General features: G+C 40.6%; 1 protein-coding gene across 1 annotated transcript in view; it reads right to left on the bottom strand.

The window, feature by feature from the left end:
* Positions 1–27,347, bottom strand: part of PLXDC2 (plexin domain containing 2) — a 1,436,917-nt gene that overhangs the window by 248,578 nt on the left and 1,160,992 nt on the right. The window contains exon 8 of the mRNA XM_069211779.1: positions 385–480. Coding sequence (XP_069067880.1) covers positions 385–480 — 96 coding nt within the window. The remainder of the gene's footprint in view (positions 1–384; positions 481–27,347) is intronic.

Here is a 27,347-nt window from a genome sequence, read left to right as displayed (position 1 = left end):
ATCGGGACGTTCAAGAATCAGCCTATTGGCTGTCCAACCCTTTGCAAAGTATTCTGAGAGGAACAAATATGGTGACTGGGATAATAATTGCAGCACATAGAATTAAGGTTTTTATGAGAAAAGAAAATGTTAGGCAAAGTGACACTTCCTGTCTAGATCTCATTCTTGTGCCACTTATACAATTGCTTCACCACACATTTTATATTGTGTACATACAGCATGCTCTTTTAAGAGAATTAGAAACCTCAAATGGTAGATGACCTTGGAGATTTTGCACTAATACTCTTGTAAGTCTTCTAGAGATGTTTTTCAGTTTTTAAATTCAATTTTCAGAGGAAATTTAGAGTAAGCTTCCACTAACCTTTGCATTCACTATTTACTTACTTGGGAGAGGCATCATTTCCACCGCAGACATGCTGGTTATCTTAGACATCTGCAGCTCAACCCTGTGATACTCATAAATTGTTCTTCGTCTAACATCTGCAAGGATAGTAACATGTGAAATTACTTATTTAGATAACCGTGATTCCACATATGAATAACTTATTTTGCAATGATTACTTTGCTTAAACTCCAGATTACTGAATATAGTTCTCCAGAGGAAGAGAGGAGACACACTTTTGCAAGATATAACTCACTATTGATGCAGCAGAAATTTTAGTACTTTCCCTGCCTTCACAATGATCATCTTTAAGTGACAATCTATGCATTTTGTTAATCAAAGTACTAATAGTTTTGATGTAAAAGTGGTGCACTGAAACCATATTAATGTACATTCACTGTAAAATAGGTAAATTAAAGGGATGTGGTATAGCCTTAAAATGTTATGTCTAACAGATTAATTCACTCACCAGGTGTTCTTTACCATGTATACTAATAGTATGCACTTAAACAATAATGATTTTCAGCAGAGAAATGTTTAGAACATTGTGTGCAAAAGTTGAAAATTGTAGTTCTGCACCATACTCATAGAAATGTATTAACAGAGTTATTTAATTTTGAATGTACTACAACATGAGCACTGAAAAATTTAATAATTTTTGATTTATAATTCTGAATGTTAAATGTGCTTTATTTGCATAATTGAATGTGCTGTTTTTATTCACTTTGCTTAGCCTATGTAAGGCCTGCAAGGGCCTGTTTCCTGACTGTGCAGAAAATGTTTAGTCATTCTTGATAGCGTGAACTTTCTTTCAGACTTAATTCTCATGAGAATGCTAGCTTGGTGATAGATGTTCTATTGTTTTACACATACTGAGTTTGGGAACCCAACCTTGAGCACAGTACATTACAATTGTTTCAATCTGCATGGATTAACTAAGATAGAATGTTTTCTACCTGTTGGTAATGTTGCAGTCCACTTCGTATGACCCATTTCCATTGGATAATTACACCTTCTGCCTCATGTGGAGTGATGGATGAATCACCTTGCACTATGAACTTTAATATACCGTTCTCCACTTGGGTTTGCAGCAGTATCTCTCCAGAACCAATTTCAAGCACTCTACTCCATTCTACCCTGTTTGCGGAACCCCTTGGACTCTGAGAGGTATAAATAATCTTCTTTACCGTTTCCCCTTTGAGATGCCTTGCTGAGCTTCTCTTTTAACCTACTTTTTGTCAACCTTAGGTAGTCACCTGTTACTCCAGATTCCTTTCCCCAAATTTGTTGAGTTCTTTTTGTGCTCTTAGCCTTTTTGCCCATGTGTTTAGCCCAGCATAAGTTACATGGACTTGCTAATTCATAGGGTTAACCCTTGCCCAGTATTCTCAATCGTAGGATCTAATAGCTAGATGTTCAACAGAATTAGACAGCGTTTGTGTCCACCTTTTAAAATATTTTTATTGCTTTTCTGTACAGCAATAATCAAGTGGTTAGTCTTTTTTATGTTCGTTCATTTGAACTTCCTTAGGTGCTTTGGACAGCCCATCATGATTCTGTACCTGTGGAATCTTGTCTTGAGAATTATCTGTCACTCTGAGCCTTAATTTGTAATAAACACAATTGGACTTTATTTCAGAGTTTCCCTTGTGTGGCCACATTAGTCAGACTGTCATTCTAAATTGATTAGTTGTGTAATTAATGTCTCTGTCTACACACCCTTATGCTGGGTGAAAAGATCCATTGACCCCGTTTAGAGCATAGTCTTGCGAAGGAATATGCTACAGCATTATTCAATCAGTTGCAGAGCAAGGGTGTCATTGATACTAATGCAAGCAAGGAAAATGTCTTCTTCCCATGTCTTCGTTGTAAAAAATAGCCATTACGGGTGTGCTGTGGAGCCTCAGTTCAGTAGACGTCAGTGCCACTGCACCTGCTGCACTATTGCTAGGTACAACCTTGTATCAAAGGCTAATTAAATAATCATAGCATGCAAACATTTTGAGGGTTCAGTGTGGATAAACTTGGCTTTCTGTAGTTAGTACCTATTGTGGCTATCTATTGTGAAGATAGTAGTAACATCCAAAAACTCTGGTTTATTATAAACTTTGCTTACATTGTCTTCACGCCGTTTTCAAATATCAGAAACACACAACAAACAACTTAGACCTCTCAATAAATATGATTTAAAGGTTTTGATTGAATATACATTTTTAGCCTATGAATATTTTCTCATTGAAGGAGAATTGCACTTCATAGCACACATACATTTTTGTTTTTATCAATGATTTTCCATTGCATCTGGAGTGCTTAACTTAAAAATAGGTTAATTATGTCACCAAACGTTTAGAGACGGTCGCACTTATTTAATAATACATACGATTAATCTCTACTTATGATAATAATAATGTATATGCTCCATCTCTAGTGTATACAAATAACATTCTTTAAGTTAATGCACCAATACGTCACTTACTTTTATACCATGCATGTTCCTGCACCACTGTTTCATTCTTCTTTCTAGGTAGATCTGTTCACTGTAGGATCTGCTAATCCAATTGATTAACAACCATAGTCTAAATTCCCCAAGTCTTCTAAAACATTCATATATTATTGAGTTCTATAGTTTTGCTGGCTTCAAAAAGCATTTGCTAATTTTGCACTGACGTTCTGTGAGCAGTAATTTAGTTTGTGAATCAACCTATGTAATTATAATATGTTAGTTTGCAAAATAAGGAATAGGAGAGAGTAGCAAAATGACCTGCTGAATTCATATTCATAAGGTAGGTCATACATTTGTAACAAAAATGTTATAATAAGAAGATACAAGTAAAAAAAATCAATGTAACCACCAAAAATGGCCCAGTGAATATCACAAAAAATACATTTATATGCACTTTGAGTAGACCACCCACAGTGTATTGGGGCATAGTCGGGCCCTTCAGTTTACATCTGATGCGCATGTCCAGAGGACGTGCACAGAGGTGAATGGACAAGTCTACTGGTTTGGGCACAGGGCCTGGCAAAAGGTTAGGCTTTTCTCCCAACCCTCGCTGTGCACAAGAGAAGACCATGCACAGTAATGTTGGCCAACTATGGTGGTTGGGGGAAGCACATGGTCAAAAGCCAGGTGCTGTGGCCAACTGTGCTAGGCTAGAGTAAAGGCTGCATGCAGTAGCACATGGATAACTGTGGCAAACATCCACTGCACATGGCAAAAGGGGTTCCAAATTAAGAGCATGATAAAAATGAAATTCACTGAAAAAAACACAGTTAGTAAACGAGGTATGGTTGTGGCTCATACTTAACAAACCACAGAAATTTGCCCTCTCTGATTTGCAGCGCAAACTCGTGTCACCCCCTTGGGTTGCTTATGGCATCAGAGATGATTTTACTGATGACATCCCAAGTGAGATCATTGATGGCATCACGTATGACATCACCACTGAAATCCCTGATGACATCACTGTATCTTGGTATTTGTTCAGACTTTAAGATGTTTTTTAATGTTTACATCAACTCTTGGTTTATGGTTTTTGTTCTTTTATCCCCTTTTATACTTTTTTGGATTTAGTATTTTCATTTATTTACCAAGTTCTTTGTTTCTCCATTCTCCCATGCATTTTGTTATGGCTTGCAACACAAACCATAACTGCCAGATTTCAGCGGTTTGTTGAGTTTGAGCCTCAATCATAACTGATTATAGTTTAGGTTGAATTCTGGTTGCCAATTAAAACCAAAAAACACTGAAATTCATAAATTACATTTAGCTTAACAATCCTTAGCACAGAAAAAAAAAACATGCAAAACATAACTCTCAATCTATGTGCAATGTTCATGACCTCAAATTTGACATAAATGAAAATGAGCTGACAAATCAAAATTCTATTAACATTGCCAATAAAAAACTATGGCTATATTATTATGTGTTAGTTTGAGTATGCATTATTTCAGTTTGGGTATGTGTTCTTATTTAACAACATTTTCAGTTGTTGTTACAAACTGACATAATTATGGGGAGCTCATACATTTTGCATTTTGTGTGTGATGTTTGGTGTACATGGTTGTTTGTGAGTTATGAATTGATAAGTTAACCATAACGATTAACTGCAGTAGATTCCGGTTTTAAATCATAATCTTAACTGTATTTTAACTGATATATTACTTACAACATCTTTGTCTTTATCCCTTGCCCTGCAGCACAAGACCTTTGGCCCTGCTCTGCAGGGAATGGCAGTAGGGCCTGACTTTTGGTCAGGCGCTTCTGATCTCCTACCACTGAGTTACAACCCACGCTTAGCACAGCCTTCAACCATGTGCTGTCCCAGGCCTGTGTGATGTTCTAAAAAAAAAATGGCCTCTCCCCACTGCACAAGGCTTTCAGCCCTAAGCACTGCTTTTGCTGTGGGAGTAAAGGTTAGCATGGTAGGTGTGCGAGCTATGGTTTGCAAAGCTAGACATAGCTGGACAATTTAAGCATTTACAATTTTACTTTATAACCATTAATGATAGTGAACCCTGTTTTCTTAAGTGATGTTTCAAGAATATTGGAGCATTAGCCATTATATCCTTGCTAACTGCAAACACTAGAAAATTAATTTAAAAAAAACTTTATACGAGCTTAGTGCAAATGCTTGGCTATGCATTTGCTTTGCAATGCCATTATCTTGGTGCTAGTTCGCTATACAAAGGTGATTCAGCTGAGGAACACCATCATGCATCTAGTTATGCATGCAAGTTGATACATAGCATGAATCCAGAAAACACTTTTTAAGGCAGGGTTCACACTGCTTTTGTTCAGGTCAGATCCAGGTGTTCTTGAACTGCCTTTCCTGTTCACACTGTGCTCCATGGCCTTGGAGATTTAATTAACATGCACTGAATTCTATTCTTATTGCATTGCTATAGTGCTTCCTCACCCTTATGATGAACCATATTGCATTTTTGTATAGACTGCATGCTACTCTTGTGGATATGTGGATGGAAGCATGTGTGTATAATGTGGCCTATATAGATAGTGTATGATATCATGTGTGAGAATGAGAACTGTGTTCATATCAAAACTTTTTGCTCTCTCTACTGGAATTTGAAAACAATAACAGATAGGATATTTAAGCATTAATGCTAGTCTGTGCATGATTAGGAAGTGTCCAAGAGCATTTGGTCTCTAGGTGAGAAGTGTTTTGTGTGACACAGACTGCTCAGATCATGTCATAGCACCTACACATAAATGTGGCAAAAATTGTTGGCAGAGATACAGTCATATTTTCAGATACCTACCATCTGTGGAGATGTCTATGATACATAGTTGAAGCCTGTAACCATGGTGCTAGGAAGAACCCCAAACGAAAAGTCTGATATATCTGAAGGTGCAGTGTCTTATATATATCATGCATTTTGGAATCCACCCTTTGGTGATAAGGGAGGCATTCATTCCCATCTATAAAGCTGGGTCCTTTGTGGAATGAACAGAAACCAGTTATAGTCAACAAGCAATAGTATGCACCTTGATGGATCTACACAGGTGAGATACAGTGACCCATATGAATAGGTGTTATATATATAGTTATACTATGTAAAATGTTGGTAAATGAATCCTTGAAGCCTGAGGAAGTTTGGTATGCGGCACAGATGGAGGACATGAAAGCCCTAGTAGAACAGTAGAACAGCACAGCTGGTGGTACAGTTCAAAATTAATATGGAAAGTTCACAAATATGTTTAAATTTGTATGAGTCCATTGTGAACTAAACAAAAGAGCAAGTTTATTAGACCAGTATGCACCTTGAAGAATCCAAGTTCAAGAATATATTTCAGTTCTGGTGTGACATTAAATAATGTTGCAACAGTAAAGCAGGACATTACAATTTAGGGTGGGAAAGCTGTGCACAAAAAACATGGGCAAGTAAAGAGGTTGTTTCTGTTTAAATGGACCATAAACGTGTTTGAAAGCATAAAAATAGCAAAACAGAAGTTACACTTTATAATGGTGACACTCTTCACCCAGAACAGAGACAGTTTTGGAATACATTTAAAATTAAGTGAACATTAAATAAATGGCTATTATCTAGTCCCACATTTCTGAGCAGAGACAGATTTTGATTGTAAGCAGATGCTGAAAATAGGCAGAGGAGTTCAGCATCACGCAGTATATTTTCCTGGCAGTACAATCTTCAAACATAAATCCTAATGGGCTTTATACTACTCAAGATTTCTGTAGTCTTGACTGGTTATAACACATTTATACAATCTGTCCAGCATAGTCTACACAGAAATACCACAAATCATCATTTGACAATGCTCAATCTGGTACTTAGCTAGAGCTAGACATTGTGGCATCACCGTGAAAAAAGTGAGGTTTTCATAGTCTTCCTTAATTCTAGGGGCCTGATTTAGATATTGGCAGACGGGTTACTCCCTCACAACGATCACAGATTTCCCATCCATCGACATTTAAATCCCTTCATAGCCTATGGGATTTAGACTTCGGGGAATAGGATATCCATCACTGTTGTGACAGAGTAACTTGTCCGCCAATATTTGAATCAGGTCCTTGAAGTTCTGTCAGTGCTTCTGTCTTCACTGAAGGAAATTTCCAAAGTTTGACCACTTTTATGGAGAAGAAAGTCTCACAAATGTGTTTCCTCTCCTAAGCCTGGCCAGCTTTGGTGATTGCCTGTAGCAGAGTGTTCTGTTCAATTAATATAATTTGAGATTTGCTTGGATGAACCCAATCCACCCAGGTTTTAAGAATATCATATTGAAATTTTGATAGTCACTCCTCCAAGCCTTCTAACAGAGTAGATGTGACACATTTTGTTAATCTCAAAATCTCACTGGTACCCAGCAAAAGGGTTTCTTGGAGCAATAGGATATCCAGACTATAAAGTGTTGCTGCACTCTTGCTCTTCTTTAGTAGCCCATTCACATTCCATGAAAGGAGATACATTTCACTAGTGGCAGTGATATGTTGTGCAAAAGTAATTTCTGTTGACAAGCTTTGACTAGGTATTTTGTCATTGTTAGTATTTCACTATTACACAAATATCTGTCCCAAACATAACAAAACCATCCATTCACATTCTCTTCACTTCTATATATGAAATATCTGTCATCTAACATCATGAGGGCTAACCACCTCTTCGTATTAGATTAAACAAACCTGTGATCTGTTCCCAAGCCCAAACAAAGTCCTACACCACCCCATGGGAGCTTCCATACGTTTTAGCACCTGCTCACTTACATTATGGTGGTCATTATGACATTGACGGTACATACCGCCTACCGCGCAGGTGACGGCCACCAACATACCGCTGCGCGGCTACCAACCGTCCACCTAATTATGAAATCTACCTTACTTTAGCCACAATAAGGGCTGAAATCCGGCAGTGCTCATGCTGGCGGACGGTGCTACCACCTGCACCGTCACACCAGTAGAATACCATCAGCCGTATTATGACCAGAAATACGGCCTGGCGGTGTTCTGCTGGCAGGACGCTGCAGGCGGTAGCAGCGTCCATTCCCGTTCCCTGCCGGACAAGGGAGGGGAGCAGGAGGGTGGGGGGCTTGTGTGTCAGAGTGTGTGAGTGCGTGTGTGAATGCATCTGTGTGTGTTGTGTTATGTAAGTGGTTGTATGCCTGTGAAAGAATGCGTGTAAGAATGGTGAAGTGAGTGCGTGTCTGAATGTCAGTGTGAATGTGTGAAAGAATGTGTGTGAGCATGTCTAGGACTATGCATGTTTGAATGCGTGCATGGCAGTGTGTCTATGAATGCGTGTATGTCAGTGTTAGTAAATAGGTGTATGCGTGGTGCGTGTGGGTGTCTGTGTACGTGTGTGACTGTGGGTGGGGGCAGTTGTGTGGTGTGTCTGCGGGTGTGTGCATGTATGGAGAGTAGGTGAGTGTGTGAGTGGATCGGAGGGGTGGGGTGAGTGAGAATGTCGGGGGTGGGTGGGGTGTGACTTTGAATGTCAAGGGGGATGGGAGAACATCAGGTGAGTGTTGGGGGGTGGGGGAGCCACCTACCGGTGACATGGAAGGAATTCCCTGTCACTGGTAGACCTACCACCATGGTTTTCATGGTGCTGTTAACGCCACGGAAACCATGGTGGTAGGTCGGCTCATAATACCAGGTGCAGTACTCTGTCATGGCTGTATGAGTGGCAAATTGTCGGTTTGGCTGCAGCCAACCCGCAAATCTCATAATGTGTTGGTATGTACCGCCAGCCTATTGGCAGTACTACCGCCACATTAGCCCTGGCGGTCAGAAGACCGCCAGAGGCATAATGAGGGCCTATGTCTTCAATAACTTCTTACCAACCCACCAGTCACAGCTGTGTATTATCACCTTGTAAACTGCAGCCTGTCAAGAGTCAAAAGGATAATTAAGACATATGACGTTTTTGATATCACAGGGTATAGTGCCAGTTCGCCCTCAGCTTTTTCCATCTGTGATGTGTTACTATGTAATCTCTGTTTCATTCAGGTCCATGCCCCCTGAGGTTTGGCACATTTCAAAAGGCAGTTCTCAAGTGGGGCTTGTGTTGTTTGTCTCATTCCTGGTCTCCTGTAGTCAGGTGTGGGACCTACATCTTGATCAAAAATGCTATTTCTTCAGTGAAGCATTTTTTGTTTTCGCACAACAATGTAGTTCCCTGGCCCTCCAATAGTTTATAAAACAAAAACATTTTTGTCTTCAACCCTCACCCAAGCTTGCTCCAGTGTCTCACAGACAAAGGGGCATATTTAAGAGCCACTAGCACCATTCCAACACCCCATTAGCGTGATTTTGTGACGCTTCTGTGTCATTAAAAGGACATAAATGCTGAACCATATTTACAAAGTGGCACAATGCATTCATTGCACAACTTTGTAACCCGTTGCACTACATTATGCCCTTTGGGGGGCACAAAATGGTGCAAGGAACTCTAAGAGATTTCCTTGTGCCCTTTTTTGGCACTTTTAACCCCTGCTCAGAGCAGACATTAAAAGGAGGCTTCTGTTGCTTACAATGGGCCGCTGGGTGCTTTGCAGAGTTAGCGTCAGAATTTTTGACGCCAATCCTGCAAAGTGCCGGACTAGCTTAAACAATTCATATTCTAGTCCCCTGACTACCACCTTGGTGCACCTTATTTTTAAATATGGCACACACATGGTGGTGTTAGGGGGGTACTAAGGGGCGCAAGAAAAGTAGTGCCGCCCTGTGTGCTGTGCCACTTTTCTTTAATATGCCCAAAGTATTTATTATGAAAGATAATATTTCATTTACTATACATAGGATTTCAGATTCATTACATGGAATTTTTGTATTACCTGCTAAAATGTCTTTTACTTTTGTTGCACCACTTGGGAAGTTCAAAATCCTTTGGAGTCAAAAATACCATCAAATTCTCTCTAGTCACTTTATACATTGTAGCTCTATCATTGTAATTTAAGTACCAGGCAGTATGAGGACATGCACGAGCTCCCAGAGGAGGCCCAGCACTGAGTGCCCAGTGGGCAAGCTTAACCACAAAGAAACTTGAAACAACTTTGACTGACATTTTTCTCAGTCAAGTTTCAACAAATTGGTCTGAGAGTGCCCCTCCATATTCTCTGGAAATCCCCAAAATTTCAAACTGTTTCAGAGGGAACACCCCTCCACTTCCAGTATGAGTTTAGCAATTTCTTTGGTTTACTCTGACAATTCTCACACTGCTTTCTGGAGCTCATTAATATTGTCCACAAGCTCAAATATTAGGTCTTTGTCTTCTGTGTCCTATCAATCAGTTTCTTGAGTTCTGTCATAGAAAGCTGATATGTGTCCCCACCTCCGTAATGTTAGGCCCTAATTTAGACCTTGAGGATGATCTAGCATGATTGAGGAAGACTTAATACTCCCTACACTGATGGATGTTAGTCCATCCTATTTAGAGATGATTGCCAGCTCAGTAGTCATTTCTGTAGGTTGAAAGGAAACATCATCACAGCTGGTCCCTTCATTGTACAAAAAAGTAGACATCTGTGGTCGATTTTGCCTGCTGTCCACCAAACGGAACCCTTAGAAATCCTTTTGATTAAATAAAAAAGGGAAAAATATATTTGTTTTTTTTGGATTTAATTTACCATTATTATGAAAATGATTAATTCACTAAAAGTTTCTAAACTATTGTAATTATATTTTCAATGTCATTAAACATAAATTATGAGTTTCATCAGCTTATTATTATTTAAATTAATAGTTCCTTTAATTTTAACTACAACCATATTACAAGAACCTAATGTTGCTTCCTTGAGAAGCATCCTTGACCTAGCAACATGGCTCTTCAAAGGCTGAAGCAATCCAATTACAAGCTAAGGGCCATTTTTACATGCCACCTCCAATGGCACTGTGCCCTGTGCCATACTTACAAGGCAGTGCTAAGTCCCTTTTTATGGCTTAATGCCGCCTTGTAAAGATGGGCCCCTCCGACTCAGTTGTCAGCGGCAGAGGGGCGTGCAATGGGAGCTGCTGCGAGTGTTTGAACACAACACCCTTTGCTTTTGACGCAGACCTGTGGCAGTGCCAAATATGAAGGGAAACCCAGGGGTGGCGTTTGCATGGCGCAACAAGAAGAAATAGTTTTATTTCTTTTAATTTTTGCTTTTTCTATGTGTGTTGCGTTCTGCAGCATCATCTCCAAAATCAGAACAGCACCAACCATGCTACAGTTCAGGAAGCAACATGCCTCTTCAAGGAATACTACTCCAGGTAGACTTACTACTTGCCACTTTCACTATGTTACTTCCTCCCTCTTTCCACTCCTCAGGTGTACCCACTTGGGTTTGCTCCTTGTACAGAACACCATTGCTAACCTGCTAGGTTTGTGCTTTAGAAATATCAAAACATACAGGAATAAAAACATAAATATATTTGCTGATGGTTCTGTGGTATATGAACTGACAGTCAATGGTTTCCAATGATAGGGTCAGCTACTGCTTCATAACTGAAAACCTAATGCTTGTCCCATCTATAAATGAGGTTAGTCAACTAAAAGTTTGGCTGGAGTTTACCAAACTCTTAATAAGGGTCTAGGTATTTTCAATCTGCAAACATTTGGTAAAACTGAAAAATAAACTTCAATTTCTAAGTTAGTTTAACTAGCAATGTGTCTCCTAGGCCCTAAACACATCACTGAGAGGCCAGCAACGGGAGAGCAGGACTCACTTCAGCATTGAGGGACCAAAACTTACTCCTGCAGAGGCCACAAGCAGGGTTCAGTTGCTACTTGTTAGCTGGATACTTCAGGAAAAAGGTCTCATATAGGTTATTGTGTATCTGCAGCTAGAAAGGATGTCAGCCAACTGATCAGTGGAGCCCATTTCTTAGTCTGGGGTACAAGTGGTAGCAGACTCGGGTCCCGTACTCACTGCACCACTGGGTTCAAGCTACCCTAGCTGATGAGGGTTGATACCCTGAAACCTGTCCCAGAATGCTTCTTTCCAGTCCAGGGTGGAGCTGGCCTGGCAGTTCGGGGTGGACATTTCCCATGCAGAACAAGATCAAGACTGATTTTCATATGGCTGGGTATAAACTGGGGTGGCATGGTGGGCAAAAAAAAACCAATGGATTAAACCCAAATCTCTGTGACTGAGGGTAAATATGTACATTGGTCAGCATGTTGTCCATGATCTGTTCTTTTTGCACTTTTAGATAGTAGGCATTTCTCTACACCTACTGTTCACTGTGCCTTACAGTGTGTCTCCAATCCATGTCTGGCCTGTGCTGGTTGACAGCCCCCTTTGTGAATTCCATCCAGACAGCCATAAACACAGGACACTCAGCTGCATATACATTAATCTGCATACTGATGGGTCTTACTGGGCAGGAACAGTGGAGGGACTTTCACTTGTACTTCAAGGGCTCGTGGACTGACCTCACACAAAGGACTGATAACCCCTCACAGACCTCCTGGAAGACAGGACTGGTATGAAAGGGGAACTGATGCACATCAAAACCATTCTTTGAAGCGTCCACTTCAAAAGGTACATTTGGCTATATGTATTGGGTGTCTGACCCCCTCAAATAAGACTCTTCTGGAACGACAACTGGATTCTGTCAGAAGGACTGAAGTGCTGCCCAAATGACTTATAATGACTTCTTTTCTGGAAGGACTGCTCTCCTGCTTGTTGCCTTGTTGCCCTGCTGCCTGCTGCTCCTCGACTCTACTGGAAGGACTTTACCTCCCCCCCACAAGTATTCTCCAAGTGATTGTCAGCTTGCCTCCTGTTAAGAAATCTCAGGGCCATCAAAGACTCCACTTAACAGAGAAAATCCAGAGTTGAAACACCACAGCAGCACCTGCAGAATTGATGCAGCACCTGTTATATCATCACAGCCTGTTTGGATTTTCCACACATCCTCAATGGGTGTCAATGTGTCATAAAGCTCCGCACTTCAATAAGGAACCAAGGCTGCGTGCCCGGAAATCGATGCATCACCTTGCATGCAAGGAAAGAATCAACCCATCACCTCCGCCGCACCGGAATCTGTGGCCTGCAGTGTTGTTATTTTTGATGCATCCCAGGTACTGTGTGCTAAAGAGATACATCCATATATTGCTATGGATTAAGACTACTTAAACATCTAAAAAGTGATATCTTGAATTGTGCAGATAGGATCTTTGTTGTTTTGGTCTTATTTTATTCAGATAAATAAAATCTATTTTTCTAAACAGGTGTGGAGTACTTTTTCTGGTGTTTTTACTGTGCTATTGTATGAGTTACTGTACAAATACTTTACACATTGCATTCTGCAAGTTAGGCATGCCTGCTCTGTGAAAGATACTAGAGGGTGAGCCCAGGATAATTTGTGACTTACCCTGACTAGGACCGTGGTCCCTGCTTGGACAGGATGCATACCTCTGATCATTACATGCACAAATAAAACTATGTGCTACAAGGAAGCATTTTCCCTGGTGCATAATCAACTGTCACAAGAGAGGAAGTACCTGAAACAAAAACATCCTGTTTCCACACACTAACAAATCAGCATCTAATTATATTTGCACCTTGGCTTGCTTTCATAAGTATTGTCATCATTAACAATAACTTTAATAATAATTTGTTTCCTCATTGATTTAACTATCACATGTGTACAGTTTCTAAGCAATGTAAATTATATCTATTACTATTACCCCATCTAAGTTGCTCATTTAACCTAATGCAGAAGGAATGAAAACTTGGTGTGTTTTGTGTGAATTATAAATCGTGATCTGCATTTTGAGAGCTGGGAGTACTCAGCCACCTTCATGATATGACACTTACAATACGGTGGGCTACCGGTTAAGAGGGCAGGCAGCTCTACTCAAGGAACAACCCCAATCCTTGTCAAGGTTACCAAATTATCCTCTGCTCAGCCCTGTGGAAGCCTGGCAAAAAGCAGCCAGGTATAACTTAGAGGCAATCTGTAAAGTACTTATGTATGACCCAAACCGTAATAAAATGCAAATTCAACACAAAAAATACCAAACCAATTTAGAAAGACAGAGTACATATTAGTAAATAAACTGAAACCAAACTTATCAGAATTCATTCAATAAAACCAGAGTTATGAGTGTTTTAAGTTTCAGGTAAAAATAGCAGCAAAAGGCTTAAGGGGCCAACAGTGGGTATGTGGTTGCACTGGAACTGGACAAAGTCATAAATTCAGGATGACCAGGAGAGAGAACAGGTCAAGTAGAAGATCAAGTTTGGCCCTCTAGGAATTGTACCTTATGTGGAAGGTGTGCACAGCATTGCTTTGCTATGCTTTGTGTTGCTCAGCGTCAGTTCTGACTAGGCTTGCATCTGTATAGCAAGGCTTTGTGGAACTTTTCTTCCTTCATTATCAGTTCCGATTACGTTTTCAGCTTTGTGGCAAGACTTTGTTGGGCTTCGCATCACTCAGGGTCAGATTAGATTAAGCCATTATGTTGGAAATGAACAGCTCTGCAGGGCTCAATGTCACCCTTGATGGATCTGGTGAAGCTTGCAGGCTGGCTTTTTGCAACGCGGCTTTATGAGGTTTTGCGTGGCTCGGCATTTGATGCAGTGAACCCTTCAGTTCAGAAATGTGCAGCTTTGTGAAGCCCTGCATAGCTTTACACCTCATCTGATGGAACCCTTAATTAGGCAAGGGGGATTGTTCTTTCATGCCAGTCAAATTCCAGGACTTGGGGCACTTCTTGGGATCAGGACTCACTCCAGCAGAGGATAGCGTCAGGACTCAGGCAAGACCAGTTACTGCTGGTCAGCAAGGTAGTTGCAATACAGACCTCTGGAAGCTTGTTTTGTCTGTGTAGCTGAAACTGGAGGTCAGCTGTCTACCCACTAGAGTGAATCCGGTAGCCTGGGATCAAGGCAAGCATGTCTAACCTTCCTTCTTCATTTTCCAAGACATGCCTTCAAGCAGCGGGGCGGTCCGTTTCTGAATGTGCCACAGGTACAGGAGTGTTTATATTGGTCATTCTGAAGGGTCTTATTTTCATACCTGGTGCCAGCCTTTGTGTACAGAATTCCCAGCCTGCCCCCAGAACAGTTTCTGGTTGGCTCTTCCCCTTACTCTGGTACTGGCTTCAAACTGTCTATGGTGACAAAAGAAAGCAAGGACACGCCGAGTATCCGGCTCCATTGTGTGTGCTGTGGACAATGTAATTAGGGCAAGGAACAGCTCCTCCCAAGCCATCTTGCCAAGAAGACCTTCTTCAGCAACACCGAGGTCCTATTGTTCACTGTCTGGGTCAAACATAAATTCTTGATGGGGAATTCATTAATAGGCCCAGACAAATGGAAATTCCTAGAAAGGTTGCAAAAACTTTGGGCAAGAAAAGGCCAACTTTCTAAAAGTGGAATTTTCAGAATTAAAATCTAATATCCGACTTTACCATTCAAGAGGATTTGAATTTTACAATTCATTTGAATGTAAATAGCATATATATCGCTGCTCCCCACATGTGGTTAGCACTTATTAAATGAAATAAGTTAACACAGTTCTAGCCTATGGGTGAAATAGGTCTTATAACAGTGAAAACAAATTTAGTAGTTTTTCACTTTCACTATTCGGACATGCAAAAATTAAACACACATGTCCTACTTTTTAAAACCATGCACCCTGTAAGGGCTACCGTTGGTGTGGCTTAAGGAACGTTTAGGCAAGACAAAAGGTTTATTTTGCCTGGCCCTATTGAAAGTTTCAAACTGCGGCATAGACTGCAGTGAAAGGCTTGGAATGTGTTTTAAAATGCAACTTTAGTGAGTGGCAAAATGAGTGCTGCAGCCCACCAGTAGCATTTTATTTACAAGCCCCCGGTTCTTGTAGTATCATTTACTAGGGACTTACTGAGAGCAAAAGTTGTTTCACACTGGTTAGTTGGGGTAAAATGAACAAAATGCCATCAAAATGAGTTCAGCAAAGTAAGGGACTGAAGGCATACCTTTTGGTGGTATATCACTCCAGTGATGTCAGATCTAAGAGCACTGCATTGGGGAACTTGCTGATTATGGTTAAAAATGCATTTGCTGTAACTTTGCGGGTTAGAATAGAATTCACATTATGGTCAACACAGTTGTTGACTTAAGAAATGTTCCCTCACATTATGTATCAAAGTATCTCATAAGTATAACGTGCATTTCTTCCTGCTTGGAGCCCATCTGAAAAGTCAAGTGGAGCCTCTCTGAAAAGCATCTGAACACATTTCATATTTCACGATGGCACTTTTTTTATCAATCAGCACTCCTTCTGCTCTGTGCAGATTAAATAATGTATTTCGATTGCACAAGTAAAGAAAAGGCCATGGTTAAAATGTTATGGATTTCAACAATGGGACCATTGTGAAATGCTGCAAATTGAAAGTCCGCCTACCATTGTGCTTCATGTATCACCTACATTGGCTTATCTAACATTGGAAACAAATCATAGATGGCACTGTATAAAAAAATAATATTGTGGTGAAGGTTTGTTCTTGAAAGTTTTTTCAAGTTACTTACCAAAAGACTTCAGTACTGCAGTATAAAATGCTTTAAATCATGATTTATTGTTTGTAAACCACATTTCAATACAGATGTCTACTGAAACTAAACAATAGCATGAGGTGAATATCATAACCTTCTTTCTTTGATTACACTACCCAGGATTACAGGCAAAAAGATATCTTGGAGAGTTTATGTTTTTTCTATTACTAATTGATAAGTTCTGGTTTGGGGCTCCCTAACATTAACCTTTTGGGGACCAAATATCTCCAAGGATTGGTGCAGTATTTTAACCGATTTTGCATGTACATGCTCGCTTCAGGACATTAATATGTGTCATAAATGCTTGGTAACTGCACATATTTAGAGTGAATGTGGAATATTCTAAAATAAAAAAATGATGCTTTAAAATTGCCATCTGTTGAATGAGGTAGCATCATTTCCTAAACCTAAGCAGCCATCATTAACCAAAGCAACATTTCAAAATGCGTAATGTGTTGGAGATTGGTACATATCCGAGAGTTGGTGAAGAGAATAGTGTTTCTTTTGGAAACATGATGAGCCTATTATTTCAGCATGAGTAGCTGAACACTCCTGCACTATCAGTACTTGCTGGAAATTTGTTAAAGGTGTCCAACTGATATTTTGTGAAGTTGCAAATGTTTTAACTTTCTCAAAAATAATTTTGCACAGCCCTATTATCTAATCAGTGGTGACAGACAGAAATGTCTGTTCTAACATTATTTCAAATAAAATATTGCATACATGAGGACAATAACTGATAACATTGGAAGGTGATGCTAATGAACAACATGTCTACAGAGGCTTCTTTGTTTTAGGGCATGTTTTTGTTGCAGTTGCTTAGTTGTTAGTGGAATGCATTTATCATTCATTGTCCAGTCTGGTAGAAGTAATTGCGTTACCAGAACCTAACTGTCCTAAACTGTCACTGGTTATTTCTGATGTCTGGCCTCCACTCTGTAAGGACAGTAGGCTCCAATCACTTGTGTACCCCTTCCACCTTTGACCTTGTATCCTGTGTCCTTGATGTGCCACTGCATTCCACATTTTATATGCAGGTTGTGCAGCGCTTATCCAAATAAATCTTTCATACTTCAACCTTGGCAGCACAGGGAGAGCTTTGATGGTGTCCCCATCCTGCAGATTTAGGAGGATATCCCACCTAAACCACATTGACCAGGTGCTGTTTTGTGGCAACTATCAAAGTTGTGGGGATATTAGTCTGCACCCAGTAGTGATAACCCAGTGGTGGCATCTCATTGCAAATTAGACCTGTGGTATACTGTGAGATGGCATGTGGTCCCCCTTGTTTTTAGCTTATTTAATGTTTGTGAGGGCTCACAAATATTATGCAGATTGGTTTAAATGATGATTGTGAACATTGGAACATGAGCAGAATAAAGATATTGTGCACTCATTCTCAAATTATCTGGCATTTGAGTTTACACTGGAACCACTTTTTAGTATGAAACTATGAGTGCAAGTTTGAGGATGATTGTTGGCACAAAGAGATAGCGAGAATGGCCTTCACCCCCCATCAACTTCACCTAAGACCATCATCTGCAGATGATTTCAGTGGGGAATACACAAGGTTTTCTACCTATGTCCATGAAAAATATAGTAGCCTGGACTTGTATAGGTTCCACTTTCCAAAGTGCATTCTAGTAAAAGGACAGGGCCCTTCTGAGAGGGAAAGTCTGTCCTAATCTTTGGAGATTTAGGGGCATATTTATACTCTGTTTGTACCGAATAAGTGTCATTTGTTTTACTCTAATTCTGTGCAAAACTAACTCCATTTTTATACTTTGGTGCTAGACCCGTCTAGCGCCAAATTTATGCAGTTAAAGTCTTTTTTTGGAAGTGGAGACCTACCTTGCCTTAATGAGATGCAAGGTAGGCATTCCCGTGCAATAAATGACTCTATAGCCTTAACGCCATATTTAGGGGCATATTTATACTCTAGGGCATATTTATTCTCTGTTTGCACCGAATTAGATTCATTTTTTTACTCTAATTCGGTGCAAAACTAACTCCATATTTATACTTTGGTGCTAGACCCGTCGAGCACCAAGGCCCTGATTTATACTTTTTTTGAGCCGCATTAACGTCATTTTTAGATGCAAAAGTGGCGCAAACTTACAAAATATTGGTCCTTTTTTATAATTTTTATGGCAAAAAAACTCAGTTTTGCACCAAAATATTTAGCACCGGCTTGCACCTTTGCTGTGCACCAGCCGGGCACCATATTTATGGAATGGTGCAAGCCGGTGCAAAGGGTAGGCTAGAGTAAAAAAAAATGACTTTAGTCGGGTGGGGCTGGCGGTATAGAAGAAGAGGGTTTAGCACCAAAAAATGACTTTAGGCAGGTGAGAGTAAAAAAAATGACTCTAACCAGATTAGCGTCATTTTATGGTGCTAAACCTACCATGCCACATTATTCCTGCCTTAGAAAAGGCAAGAGTCATGCCCACCACCCCAATGGCCAGCACAGAGGACAAGGGTCCCCTGGGCATGGCCATTGCACCCTGTGCCATGTATGGGGGCCCATTTCAGGGCCGCCTATGGCACTTTCAAAAATAAAATGCAATCTTACCTGTACTTACCTGGGATGAGGTCCCCCATCCTCCGCAGTCCCTCTGGTGTGGGTGCGGGTGCCCCTGGGGCCTGGGGAGGGCACCTGTGGGCTTATTCCATGGTGTTCCACCATTGAAATAGTCCCACAGGTCCCCTAACGCCTGCCCTGACCCAGGCTTTAAAAAATGATGGGGCAAAGCAAGCTTTGCCCCATTTTTTTACCCCTACTCCCTCCCTTGCACCATTTTTGCATGGGAGTAAAAATATGGCGTTAAGGCCATAGAGTCATTTTTTGCACGGGAACGCCTATCTCATTAAGGCAAGGTAGGTTTTCACTTCCAAAAAATGACTTTAACTCCATAAATTTGGCGCTAGACGGGTCTAGCACCAAAGTATAAACATGGAGTTAGTTTTGCACCGAATTAGAGTAAAAGAAAATTATGCTAATTCAGTGCAAACAGAGTATAAATATGCCCCTTTGTGTCAAAAAATCACGCTAATCTGGTTAGAGTCATTTATTTTGACTCTAACCTGCCTAACGTAATTTTGTTTTACGCTAGCCTACCCTTTGCACTGGCTTGCACCATTCCATAAATATGGTGCCCAGCTGGTGCTAAAAAATGGTGCAAGCCGGTGCAAAACCTTTTGGTGCAAAAACCTGCTGCCCCTTCAGAGAAGACAGCTTTCTTGCCCCCATCAAAGGAGGAACGGGCTGAACTGACCCGGTAACAGTTGATTAGGAGCCACAAGGACACCCACGTGATGATATATCCTAATTTGAAGGGAAGAGTTAACACTAAACCTAACCAGGGCAATAAGACCATCTTCCCAGTTTTGTGGTTCTGAACTCTTGACTCAGGGACAGGGCTGGCTTTAGTACTGGTGACGCACTGGGCAATAATATTTGACAAAACCACACACTGACCCCCTCCACAGATTCTGTCACTACTGCCCTCTAAAGGTGCCCCTCATCTCTACATCAAACATATTTCTGAGGCCTCCATATAGCTCTTTGATGTCAGTGCATAGCTCACTACAGAATATAAAGAATGTAACTTATGAATTGCAGGTAGCAAAAAGACTGATGTGACAAAATTAGCAAACCACTAAGCTATCTACATAAAATGCAGTTTTGAGATCTGCATGCTACACATACTTTGAACTATGCACAGTAAAAATCACGCTAATCTGGTTAGAGTCATTTATTTTGACTCTAACCTGCCTAACGTAATTTTGTTTTACGCTAGCCTACCCTTTGCACTGGCTTGCACCATTCCATAAATATGGTGCCCAGCTGGTGCTAAAAAATGGTGCAAGCCGGTGCAAAACCTTTTGGTGCAAAAATGCATTAGTGCAGTTTTGCACCAAAAAGTATAAATAAGGCCCTTAGTGTTACTTGTTGACAATGAACTAATGCTTATCTGCCAAAGACTGGCACAATAAGTAAGAAGAGCTGCACTGGCTCAGGAATCTGCAGTGGTGGTTTCTGAATATGGAGATGAATGCATTCCATTTCATCAAGGATAGGACAGAGCCTTAAGCTCTGCTCAAGGTCTGCTGGCCTGGCCTAACGTTTCTACTGATGCTTGCATTAAAGTCTTTAGACAACCCAATAATCCTAAAGGCTCAGAGCAGAAAACTTTCATTCTACCTGTCCTCAAAGACCAGACATTAGTTGCATCTAAAAACGGCACAAACAAGTATAGGTGAGCATGGAGACTATACTATGCGGTGAGCACACTCATTTCATGTACCGTCCAACTAGCCTTAAACATTTTCCATTTTTGAAAACTAGAGGATGGATGGTTCCTTTCTGTGACTATGATTTGTGAAACATTGAAACCTGCTGCCCCTTCAGAGAAGACACCTTTCTTGCCCCCATCAAAGGAGGAACGGGCTGAACTGACCCGGTAACAGTTGATTAGGAGCCACAAGGACACCCACGTGATGATATATCCTAATTTGAAGGGAAGAGTTAACACTAAACCTAACCAGGGCAATAAGACCATCTTCCCAGTTTTGTGGTTCTGAACTCTTGACTCAAGGACAGGGCTGGCTTTAGTACTGGTGACGCACTGGGCAATAATATTTGACAAAACCACACACTGACCCCCTCCACAGATTCTGTCACTACTGCCCTCTAAAGGTGCCCCTCATCTCTACATCAAACATATTTCTGAGGCCTCCATATAGCTCTTTGATGTCAGTGCATAGCTCACTACAGAATATAAAGAATGTAACTTATGAATTACAGGTAGCAAAAAGACTGATGTGACAAAATTAGCAAACCACTAAGCTATCTACATAAAATGCAGTTTTGAGATCTGCATGCTACACATACTTTGAACTATGCACAGTAACCCTCTGAGCTACTATAAAGAGAGTCAAAACTGTGACTAGACAAAACACCATCTCTCTCTAGCAGGCACATTAATCACCAGAGTTACCTTGACATTTTTATTATTGTGGGAAATTTACTTGGCACACAAGGAACTCTACAGCAGGTTATTTGAATACCATAACATATTTAAAAACACAGCACCAGGCAACCCCCCGCCACCTGAGCTCGACACCTGGTGCGCTGGCACCGGTCATACCACCCTAAAGCCCACCCTTCTCTGAGACATTTGATTTTACTGAAGGTTAAGAAAAATATTATATGCAGCATTAGAATATTTCTGGTGCTTACAAGTAGTTTATGTTGGACCTGGCCCACTCTGCAGGAACACCCCCAATTTTTTTGCCTTAACCCATTCTGGTTTCTGAACCATTTTGTATTGACTGTTAGGACTCTGCACACTTTACCACTGTTAACCAGTGCTAAGGTGCTTGTGGTCTCTCCTGTAACCATTGTAAAATTGGCTTACACGGAATTGGCACATTTAATTTACTTATAAATCACTACTAAAATGATACTACCTTTACCCAGTGCCTGTAAATTAAAAGGCAAGTGGGCCTGCAGCACTTATTATGCCACCCACTTAAGTAGCCCTTCAAAACCTGAAAGCAATTTTAAACTGCAATTTCAACCTGGCAATAACAAATCCTTTATCAGACCTAAAGCGTCCTTTTTATTGCATATAATGCACCCCAAAGGTAGGCCCTAAAGAGTCTATAGGGCAGGGTGCATTGTAAGTTGGACATGTACTTTTAAGTTTTACACATCCTAGTAGTGAAATACTCCTGTTAGGCCTACCTCTTCTCTAAAGTAACATTGGGTTACCTTATTATAGTCAATAAATGAAAACGTATGTGTGGGAGCAGGTAGGAATTTCATGTTTGGTGTCTGAGGAATTATAATTGAAAACACTTTTTAATGGCAAAGTCAGATTTGAACTCACAATTTGTAAAATGCTACATATAATTTTGTTTGGTTCATGCAGCCTGTATCCTTGGTCACATGACTAGGTGTAGTTGGCAGTTCGCCTTTGTGTATTCCTCCTAGACAGTATCACAATGGAGGATCTAGGTGTTATCAAGGTGGGCCATCCTGGCTTAATGGGGGGCATGGAGCTGTCACCTACCACACTTGCACTTCAAGGCACTAGCCCAGCACACACACAAAGGACATTACCTGAGCCTATTGTGCCCTCAGACAGACTTGGGCCAGGGAAGGCCAAGGCATTCCAGACACCTGTGCATGAGCAAAACTCCATTAGTTTCTCACACTTTAGAGGAGGGTCAAGGTGTAAAAACTTGATCCTCAGACTCACTCTTTGGTACACTCATGGGCCTGTGGATACTGTAGAAGAAAGATGCTTTGATGCCCTGCTGCTTGAGGACTGCCCTGCTTGCTGAGAAGGAAGACATGCACCCTTCATCCCAGACTGGGGTGACTTCAATGGTCAGCTGACTGCCCTCCTGTTCTGAACTAAAATAACTTAACAAGTTCCAGAAGCCTTCCTTCAACTGCCCAGCTTAACTGCTGCAGTTGGACCTGCCTGGACCTGCAACTGGACCTAGCAGAACCCTGCTGGCCTCTGCTCGAGTGAGTTCCAGAGCCCCAAGAGGTACCTCACAGGTTCTGGATGCTTGGTGTGACATTAGATGAACTCCTCCTTGAAGTTTTAGTCTCTTCTCAACAGCGCATGGGACTGTTTGCACCAAAATCTTGCGATCTGTGCTGACCGTCAACTGAAAGTTCTGGTGAACTTGACTCTTCATGGTACAGTGACCACCAGCTATGTCCAGCACCATGAGGACTGTACTTTGTGCTACAGTTTAAACAGCCCACCATGACTGCCAATACAAACCTTCAGCAATGAACATCTGTGATGCCCAACAGGATCTTCATGATCTTCTTGCTACAACAACTGCCCCTAACACCAGCCCTTCTTTTCATGCTATAGCGGCAACCATCCACAATGTCCGACCCGCTCTTCGTGCTACAGCGACAACCATCCTCAGCACTCTCCCTGCTCCTCGCGGCCTCCTTAACTGCAAACTGAACTCTTCGGTAAACGCCCCATCCCAGTCAGCCTGTACTTGTGACTTTGACCCAGTCTTGCACGACCAGATAACCGCAGGTTGCGCTCTCCACCTTTAGGCCCTATATTTATCTGAAATATTTGAAATTGCATATCTCTGTTTCTACTTACTGGATTTTGATTGTGTTGGTGTCAAACAATTTTACTGTATTTTTCTAAACTGTGTGGGATTTTTTTGTGTTGTGTTTTCACTTTATTGTCATTTGTGTGCTGCATAAATACTTAACACATTTGCATTTAAGTTCAACCTGACTGCTTTTGTGACAAACTAACAGGAATTAAACCTTATTTTAGATGTCAAACACATTCACACAATATGAAGCTGACTAAACTCCTGGTTCTTCCATGCTTCCAAATGACATATATGTAAAACAATATAAGTTATGGTTTTAGCACAAAGAAATATCTAAGTATAAATAATGAATTTACTCCAAAACCATTCCACTGGAGTTGAAAATGTATTTATGGTCATTTTAGCCCAAGAAAATAACACCAGATGTTCTAATAAAATGAAAGCATTGCAGCTCTGAGAAAAATAAACCATGATCCAATATATTTAAGAGTGCAAAGATGAATGATGTATTTATTTAACGATTTCAAAAGACTGTAAAAAAATAACATCTCCTTAGGCTTGTATAACAAATACTTTGTATCATGTTATGGCATCTAATGAGTAAATTCCTTACTTTGTTTAGAAGGCTAAAATAAATTAAAACATCTGCCTCCGTTTAACAAGCCATAGGATACAAGGCTTTCCGATGAACAAAAAATAGAGCAAAATTGAAATCCTGAAAAGGCAAATTTGAATGCCAGGATTTGGGTTATTACTGAGCAAAGAGTTGAAAAAGACTGATTTTATTTCTTCTATGTATCTTGATGAAAACATTTCTCGCAGAAGCAGACTACAATCCGCACTTACATTCTTATATTTCAAACCTTTTTCTAACAAAATCAAATGTCAAATAATGCATTGCATGCATTGAAGAGGAGTTTGCCGGCAAGCTGTCGTTACTAGGCAACACAAACTGGGCTGAATTATTTTCTCAAATGTGCTATTAGAAAGAATCTTATGGTATGACCCTGAAAGAAAAGTGGTTTGAGGGAAGTACAGAGGAGCTTTTATTAACAACGGTGATTAACGTTTATCAACAATTGGTCGGACCTGATATGAAAAATTATACTTGTTGATAATATCTACCACATATAGGATTCAGGGGAGGCTCCTCCATAAGGGAGGAGGACTGTCTCACCCCGCCAGCAGCGGCAGCTGCAAAACCTTTCAAAGAAAAGGATGATAAACTATGTTTATCATCCTTTTCTTTGAAAGGAACGGGGCCACGGGGGTGATGAGGACTGAGGGGGAGTGCCCAGCACTCCCCCTCAGTGCACATGTCTGTTTGGTCGGCCGTCTCGGGCTGTCCAAGCATACATGCGCAGTAGGCTCTCTCAAGCCTGGCAACAAAGTTGCCGGGCTTGATAGAGCCTGCACAGGCTCCCAGTCTGCCTCAGAGCACCCTGGCTGGGCACGCCCAGCCAATATTGAAGCTGCTCTGAGTAGCATCAGGCTTGGCGCAGGACAGGCTAGAAGCCTGTGCCTAGAGTGACGACGTGGGATAGAGGAGCAGCACGTGGTGGAGAAGGTACGTTAAAAAAAAAAGTTATTTAATAAAGCTTAATAATGTATTAATGGCCCCCCCCACCAGGAATACCTGCGAGCCCCTACAGATAGGATTAATTTTAATGGCCTTTTTATACATGGAAAGTATAAGTTAGCCCAAAATCGTAATAATGTGAAGGGATAGGAGGTACATGTTCAAAGGACTAAGATATAAATAATTAATCTATTATGCATATCTCTGCCTATCCCGTAAGTATACTTACATGCCCTTCTGAAAAATGAAGGAAGATAAAAAGGCCATACAAAATAATTATGAATACTACCCTGTAACCAGGCATTTCAGTGAAAACCACTATAGTAACATTGATTTGATATTTTTTTATGTAGTAGACAGATTTTTATTTCATGAACAAGAAGGAAACACAGCGCTTAATTTGAGAAGGTTAGACTCTCGGCACATGGAAGCGAAGAAATCCCTTGGCTTGAATAGAAAAAACAAGGTGATTGAAAACTTAGGATAAATGAACTTAGGGGCATAATTACAAGCCCCCAGCGCCACCGGAGCATCCGTTTTTGTGGCACTCTAGTGACACTGTGCGCTACGCCATGTTTACACGGATGGATAACCCACTTTTTGTGGCTTAAGGCTGCAGTGTAAATATAGGCCCCCCTATGCAGTTTTCTGCGGTAGATGGGCATGCAATGGGTGTTGCTATTGACACTGCCCCAGATTTACAAGGAAACGTAAATCTGAGGCAGCGCCAAATCTGAGGCACCGCCAAAAACCCCAGGGGTGGCTCTAGCAAGGCATCACAATGAGAAATAGTTTTATTTCTCCTCATTTTTGCTTTTCCAATGTATGCTGCATGCTGCAGCACACGTAGAAAGGGCAAAATGCCATGAATTATTGTTTATGTGCAGGAAGCTGTCCCTTCCTGATCATAAACAATCATTAAATAATGAAGTTTTGCTACCTCTATCTGTTCTGCATTCTGCAGCACACATGGAAGCAACAAATCATCATTATTGATAGTTTGTGTACAGGAAGGGACACATTCCCGCATATAAGCAATCATTCCCTGCAACTCAGGGACCCTTGCATTATGATAAAAGGGTGGCTGCGTTGGGTCTAGGCAGCTAAAATTAGCACCAGCGCTAGGGGAAACACATGGGTGTGATGTCTTTTCATAAATACAGTGCATTCCTGCATTTCTGAAGTGATGCAGTGCGGCGGTGCCAATTTTGGCGCCGCCCCATTTTTTAGTAAATATTGCCATCAATGTTTCTGCCTTTTTATATCTGTGACTTGTTTTTTTTCGCACAAAGTTTGATTTCAATTGCATATGTTATTGCAGGCAGGTAAGAAGTGGAGATCCAACATACAACTGCTCACCGTTTGGGATTGTTTATTGCTTTTAAGGATGTTCCGCAGCACTTATGGCTAGGTTGGCAATGAATTATGTACTAAGAAGATGCCGAACTAGTGATATAATACATTTAATCATGATAACTGATATTGTCTGGCCCACTGAGACATGATTTAGGCTAACCATTCTCTAATTAATATGGATTTGACTATAATGGATTTTGACAATATTGATTTCTAATATGGAGTGCCCATTTGGGCTTAATAATTCTTTAATAAAAGGGACTGCTTTGATCATTATTTACATTTAATATTTTCATTAATATTTGCTGTAAAAATTCTATTATTGCAACATGAAAAAAACTCTTATTTACAAGGTGTATTTATTATTGTATGACTATGTCATGTGTATCATATTATGGCAATCAATACTACTTCAAGATGGTGCTTACATTGTTCGTTGTATCATCACTCTGACAATTCATCTGTTTTTAATGTTTTCTAACTTGCGCTTCTGCCATGCACTGCTTATGGACTTGCATATTACATCACTCCTGACTTGGTAAATTACATAATTGATGACATATATTACATATATGACATCATCCAACTTACTGCTCCTCAAAATACTCTTCAACCCTCCAGGTCATTTTTAAAAAACAAAGTAGGTATTAAACGGACCACAAAGATATACAGCATTGATTGATTTTGTGTTTATATGTGCATGTATGAAATAGAAATAAAAACAGTGTAGTAGTGGAGACAAATCTGACTCAGTATGGTAAAAGTTATGTGTTGCACACTTTATTTACCAGTGAATAGCAGGATGTCATTTAGAAAAAGTAGAGACTGAGAGCAACTAGTGTGAGTTACAGATGCATCTTTCAAATAGGTTGTGCCCAGTGGTTAATTTGTAAATAAAGTTGTGCCCAAAG

The sequence above is a fragment of the Pleurodeles waltl genome, chromosome 10, assembly GCF_031143425.1.
Source record: "Pleurodeles waltl isolate 20211129_DDA chromosome 10, aPleWal1.hap1.20221129, whole genome shotgun sequence".
Taxonomy (NCBI): Eukaryota; Metazoa; Chordata; class Amphibia; order Caudata; family Salamandridae; genus Pleurodeles; species Pleurodeles waltl.
Note: the sequence above shows the minus strand (reverse complement) of the source record. Positions and strands in the feature narration are given on the sequence as shown.